Source organism: Lactuca serriola, chromosome 9, assembly GCF_051521515.1.
Source record: "Lactuca serriola cultivar US96UC23 chromosome 9, Lser_US96UC23_V15, whole genome shotgun sequence".
Taxonomy (NCBI): domain Eukaryota; kingdom Viridiplantae; phylum Streptophyta; class Magnoliopsida; order Asterales; family Asteraceae; genus Lactuca; species Lactuca serriola.
Window position 1 is genome coordinate 44,569,147 of NC_136416.1, and position 6,964 is coordinate 44,576,110.

At 32.2% G+C, this 6,964-nt stretch overlaps 1 protein-coding gene across 1 annotated transcript; it reads right to left on the reverse strand.

The window, feature by feature from the left end:
* Nucleotides 1-4,003: 4,003 nt before the first annotated feature.
* Nucleotides 4,004-6,750, reverse strand: LOC145076601 (uncharacterized). The gene is made up of 3 exons (XM_079022416.1): nt 6,406-6,750; nt 6,097-6,198; nt 4,004-4,602 (listed from the first exon to the last, which is right to left on the reverse strand). Exons 1-3 carry the CDS (start codon nt 6,729-6,731, stop codon nt 4,086-4,088), a joined length of 945 nt encoding a protein of 314 aa, XP_078878542.1. The 5' UTR covers nt 6,732-6,750; the 3' UTR covers nt 4,004-4,085.
* Between the last annotated feature and the right edge of the window lie 214 nt (nt 6,751-6,964).

Sequence of the window (6,964 nt, forward strand, 5' to 3'; positions counted from 1 at the left end):
TTTTGGGCCTTGAGTGTTGGGCCTGGAGTTTGGGCTTGTTGCAATAGAGTTTTGGACCAGAGGATTATATATATATATATATATATATATATATATATATATATATATATATATATATATATATATATATATATATACATATATGTGTATGTGTGTGTGTGTGCTTTAGGCCCTTGAGTTGGGCTTGCCACTTAGATTTGAGAGTTGGACCTCGGAAGAGTCCATTTATTATTGGGCCTTGGTGGGCCCAATGGGTTTTAGGTTATGGATGGGTTGGTTAGTGGACTACCATTAGACCTAATGAGTAAGAGTTTGGACTTAGTTTGTAATTGGGTTAATTGTGGGTTTGGCTCCGAGTTAGAGACCGATGCGTAGCAACAATGTTTATAGGGGGTTGTTTATCATCCAAGGTGAATCTTCTCACTATACTTACCATGAGTGGTATCTTTGTGTAACTGGGATGTCTTATTGGTTTATAGAGTACTGAGATATCCTGCATTATGTCTATGTGATTTATGTTGTGTATTATTTTGTGCTTACTGAGTTAGGACCGGAAGGTCCACCCGAGTTATGGAACTGGAGGGTCCCACTGAGACACATTGACCGGAGGGTCTTGCTGTGTTATAGCCTCGAGTGGCTAATGAGGCGTGTGTGGTATTTTGGGGAACTCACTAAGCTTCGTGCTTACCGTGTTATGTGATATGTATTTCAAGTTTTTCTCAGGATCGCGGGAAGGCACCGGCTTGATTGTACACACTAGTGAAACAATTATGTTTTGAAGATCCTGGATTTTAATCAAACAATTATGGAGTTTCGAGTTGTAAACTAAATAAATGAAATTTTTGTGAAATGTGCTATGAGAATTATGTGACTTTAAATGAAAATTTTGTTTGAAAATTTACGGCGTTACAACAATCTGTTTGATAGAGAAACATACCATATTCTCCACCACTAAGAAGATGGGCAAGTACTTATATATGGGCAAATATGCGACATAGGCATTCCTATAATATATTGTGAGAGTGGGAGTTCAACTGAAATTATGTATGAATATTGCTTTTCATAATTACCGGAAAAAATAAGAAAAAGGATGCAACAACCAGCAAGGCATCTAACAAGCTTCGTGGGACATTTTTTTTTTGGCTGAAAGGGATATTGTATGTTCCATTAACTGGTCGAGCACAAACTAAATGAGAAAGTAGGAAGCATGATATGAGGTTAAAAATAATTGTACTCAAAGACAACTGCAATCACCTCGAAAACAAACATCCAAATAGGAGTAACGACTCTGAGGTGATCGATGCAGTCCTCCAACAATACCAAGATTCTCAACGTAACCATAAACCTTTTTCGGGTATCTCAACGCTCGATATAAATTGTATAATTCTTCAAAATCATTTTCTACACTCAGAGAGAGAGAGAGAGAGAGAGAGAGAGGCATCCAAATCCTAAAGATGAAAATGAAATTGATAATTTTTTTTTCAATGAATATAATCTTTTTCCCTGGTATGTTATTTTCTTTTTTCCTAATATGTAAAATTATTTAAATTAATGTAATGTTTTTTGATTAAGTTTGTTTCATTTTATTATTTTATTTACCGAAAAAATAACAAAAAAAATAAATTGATGACATTGAATGGTATGTATATCAAAATAAAAGTGTAAAGAGGCCTTTCAAATGGGATGAATGGCTCCACTTGATAGTAGCCATGTTGAAAATACCCAATACCCGAATTACCCGCCCGATTTTTTCGGGTATCGGGTAAAATTTTCCGGGTAAACGGGTTACCCGATTTTTTTCGGGTCGGGTAAAGGGTATATTTTTTGGGTTTCGGGTATACCCGAATTACCCAAATTATTTAAAAAAATCATTTTTTTTTGTAGAGCTTGTACTATATAGCAGATATTTGATCATGCTTAAACTAACTATCATTATTGTAAAACATAAATATATTTATTATGACGATACGACACTAACAATATTAAAAGTAATTTTATATATCATCACGTTCTTTAAAACTTAACTCTTTTCTAGATTATAGTTTTTATTGCAACTAACGAACTCATTATCTTGACGAAACTTCAGAACATGGCAAAACTTATGGCTACATTTAGCTTAAACATTTTAAACTTTTAAATTAAGATCTTTAGGTATTTGTTTTTTTTTTTAACATCTTATTAGATTAGATTAAGTAGTTAAAAAATTACTTGATATCTCATGTATTATTGACTAAAAAATCTCAATGTTCAAAGCTTGAGTAACTTCGTTTATGTCTCGTTTGTTTATATAAACAAGACTAATAAAGTACGACATATTTATTTTATTAAATTTATTTTCAGGTGAAATTCAAAAAAAAAATTATATATTTCGGGTAATACCCGAATTACCCAAACCCGACCCGATACCCGAATTACCCAAACCCAAATTACCCGAAATTAGTTTGGGTAGGGTAACGGGTAATTTTTCTAACATGAAAAACCCGAATTACCCGACCCGAATTACCCGAAACCCGAAAAAATTACCCGTTCAACACCCCTACTTGATAGTGGGTCCCACCTTATTTTGTACTAAACAAACCTCCAAAAATTTCATTTTTTATTAAAATCTCCTTCTTGGCACCTACTTATACAGAAAATACCCTCATGATATTTTTTTGCTAAAAAAACCTCAAAAACACTTTATATTTTCAGAAATTTTCACTTATATACATTTTTATGTAAACTGGACCCCGTTAAGTTTTTTTCTAGATCCGCACTAAGTGTTGGTATGATGATAAGGTGACAGTTTTATATGACCTGCATAGCCCATGGTCTAATATAAATAGATAGATTTTGAAACAAAAGATGTAACTTAATAATGGGTCCACATAATTGCTTAGCTGCATGTTAGACTTCATGTATTGAAAGGGTAAGGGTTAGACTTCATGTATTGAAAGAATGAAAGGGTTAGAGTGATGTGTCAACTCTAAATAGTTTGAAATGCATTTGAAAGTCCCGCTGCCTTGGGTGCTCTAAAAAGATTAAGAAGGATTCAAACTATGGTAAATATAGTGATGAGGCAAGGAGTATAACCACCCAAACTACAACACATCTGTTGGTTTCTTTTACACTTATTAGTATATTATTAACACACTAGGTAAACATATTAAAATGTCCCTATGTTTTGGTGGCCCTATTCGACCACAGAGTTTGAACTCCCTTTGCCTTGGCCCTACCCACATGGAATGAATCTGTATTTGCTTTTAGACCCGTTTTGATGAGTCAACAACTGAAACGGGTACCCATATTTCTGCAATTGTAATACGAATAAAAGATTGTGGTTGAAGGTCAAACACTAATGGGAAATTGCAGTTTGCTTCCTTCGTTTGGTTACTTTCATTGGATGGCCAAATTCGATCAGATTTACAGGTTTGTGCAAAAAGTTTGACATATTTGGTTTTTATGGATGCACCAAAATGACAGCCATTTTTTGGAAAAAGAAAAGCTTATAATTATTATTAAAAAAAAAAAAAGGCTAGCTTTATGCTAGCAAAAGGAACATTACAAAATTACAATCCGGTTTTTAACCCATACAGTTCAACAGTAAATGGCCTTAACATTTCTATAATTAAACCAATTAAAGGCAAACGATAACATTACGAAAATAATAGTCTTTCGATAAGACTCTTATAAGACCACAAAACCCAAACTATTGTTATAAAAACCACAAAACCCAAAATGACTACCTTTAAGGAGAGTCGTATGTGTGATTGTGATTGGATTAACATAACTTCTACGAAGCATATTTTGCGATGTGAATTATTGGGTTACTTGAATAATCGGGATCTATGATCTGTTAATGTGCGGACAAATAGGATAATTCTTAGAAAAGCTTAATTAACACAATTTCTCCAACGTTAATGAGGATTCGTGGGTACTGTTTGATAAACCCAATAACTTTTAATAGATATTTCTGTATATTTTAAGTGGCTCTTATTTAAACATGCAATCGAATGTACAAGCATTAATCAAACTCAAACTAACTCACAAAATAATTGATCATTTCATACAAGAAATTTACATTTTTTATGTTCTATGTAAAGAGGCTATACATTAAATGAATAATTTAAACTAATAAGCTCACAATGAGCCAAATCAAATGGATTTTCACTATAATCAATAGTTTCAAGTATCTGGTCCATCTCAAAAATTGGTGAATATACCTCTTTTGAGATCACATCTCCATGTGCTAGCCTTGTCGACGTTAGAGAAGGTGCTGATTGATCAGACATGATAAGATTAGATGGTAGACTACACAATGGTTGGTTATCTGTCAATTCAGAAAAAGACAAAGCCTCCTTTGACTTATCGTGCAAATATGATGGAAAATGGGAGCCTACTTGCTCCTTGTCAACAAGCCCATTTGATTCGAAACTAAGAAGGATTGATGTATCCTCAAGGTTTATGGAATCATAAATCATTTGAGGGGTACTTAGGAAATTATTGCAAGTGTGGTGTCGGTTGTAAGTTATCTTATACTTTGTAGGCTCATGTTCGGTCTGCTGAACTTGTTTGGTTGCTTGACATCCTTGGTCAAATTTGTGTGTACACCTATAATAGTTTCTACATACACCAAGAAGCATGTAGAAATGAGTTTTTGTAATAAATTTAATTGGCAAAAGATTGATCTTTTACTTATATGTGGTCCAAGAAACATAAAAGAAATTTATCATCGATAGTTTTATTCTATATAGAATAAACCACTCACAGTTAAAATATAATAGTCAAATCTTGTATTCAATTAACTTAATCAGTATAATAGTATTATGTTGAGATCTATATATTTGACTTTATAACGGATTAGCTATGCATACACTTCGAAAAAAAAGATACAACGTTATCTAAACCCCAGATGTAAAAGAAATTTATTATCAATAGTTTTGTCATATATACAAATACGCCTCCGTTGTAATATAATAAATAAAATCTTCTTGTTTTTAGTTAACTTAATCAGTATGATAGTAGCTATGCATACACTTCGAAAAAAAAAGATACAACGTTATCTAAACCCCAGATGTAAAAGAAATTTATTATCAATAGTTTTGTCATATATACAAATACGCCTCCGTTGTAATATAATAAATAAAATCTTCTTGTTTTCAGTTAACTTAATCAGTATGATAGTATTTTGTTGAGACGTGTATATTTAACTTTAAACGAATTAGCTATCTATGTTCTTCAAAAAAAAAAAAAAAAAAAAGATGCAATGTTTTCGAAAACCCCAGTATACGCCCTAGTGTTAAGGGTGTGTTTGGCTTATCTTTTTATGGAAAAAGCAAAAGTCATTTTGGCAAAAGATACAAAAAGTCAGGATTTCCTGATTTTTTTCAGAAAGTCACTTTTCCTTATATCCAAAATCCAAAAGTAGTTATTAAAATGTTTTTTTCCAAACATCTGCATTCTATATTTTCTAAAAATAACTTTTGGCCTCTCAAAAGATAAGTCAACCACCCCTTAAATATAATCTTGTTGTTTTGAATTAACTTTAACTTAATCGTATGATAGTATTTTGTTGAGGTGTATATATATATTTGATTTTAAACGAATTAGTTATGTATGTTTTTCAAAAAATAAATAAATAAATAAATAAATGCAATGTTTTCTAAATCCCAATTGTAGAAATTTATCATGCATAAATAGTTTCATTATATCTACGAATTCGCCCCAATTGAAATATAATAATCAAATTTTGTTGTTTTCAGTTAACTTAATATGCATAATAATATTTTGTTGACATGTATATATTTGACTTTAAACAAATTATGTATGTATTTTCCTTCAAAAAAGGATGTATTGTTTTCTTTACCCTAGTTGTAAAAGAAAACTATTATCAATAGTTTTGTTATATATACAGATACATGCATCCTAGTTGTAGTATAATAATTAAATTAACTTTGTTGTTATCGGTTAACTTAATCACTATAATATATAGTGTTTTATTGAGATGTAAATATTTGAATTTTAGTGAGTTATCTATAGCTCTTCAAATAAAGATGCGCAATGTCTTCTTCCGACGTATTGATTTAAAGTTTTGTATTTCGAAAAAAAAAATCGAACCTTTTGTGTTTTGCATTGATGATCTCCTTTTGACCATATTTTCTCCATACATGTCCATCATCAATCAAAGAAGTTACTTTTGTGGATGTCCATGAGCGCTTTCTACATATGGCCAAACAACAATGAATATATTAGTATTGATACATGTATGCTAACTACAAAATAGGAAAGTATGCTTGACAACTTGTCACTTTTATATACTCCAACTTGCAAAATATAAATTATTAAAATGTAAACATGAGAATACAGAAAGCAAACATATCAAATTCAACGCCACTTTTAGACATCATGGTTAAACATTAAACATACCTGATATAGCAGCCTCTACTACTTTTCACTGTTTTAACCATCTTGTCTGTGGCTATTGATCTCCGGCCATCCAAACAATTAGAACTTATATCATTTATCTGAATCTTAGAGACTTTGTTGACGCTGTAACTACTCATGAATGAAAGGGTGTTGCCGAAAATATCCAAGGCTTGATCTTCTACACAATAGGAGTTTTCCGGCCACTGTATCAGCTCTTGAGTGGCCTTACTCCGGCGGCATGGTGAACCCTCCGGCCAAGAGCGAGAATCCATACGATTTTTTGTATTCTGATGTAGTTGCGAGAAGTAGAACCTATAACAGCACATCTTTCGATATTTATCTACGGGAAAATGGGGATAATTTTATAATCTTTATGAAAAAAAAACTATAAGATAAAGACATGAAAGGTGTAAAGTGTAAACACCTCTTGAAGCTTCTTAGAACGGGAGTTTGACAATCACGCACCGGATTGTCCTGCTATTGGTCAGTGAGAAGCCAGTACACGCGCTAAAGGGTGAGTCGTGTGAAGGAAAATATGACATTTATACTATGACGTAGT

Bases quoted from the DNA above. Each gene is read 5' to 3' on its own strand.
- LOC145076601 (XM_079022416.1), bottom strand. From the start codon at position 6,731: ATGTGCTGTTATAGGTTCTACTTCTCGCAACTACATCAGAATACAAAA. The intron at 6,199-6,405 runs GTATGTTTAATG...GGCCATATGTAG, and splicing joins AGTAGAGGCTGCTATATCAG to AAAGCGCTCATGGACATCCA. The intron at 4,603-6,096 runs GTTCGATTTTTT...TGGTGTATGTAG, and splicing joins ATCAATGCAAAACACAAAAG to AAACTATTATAGGTGTACAC.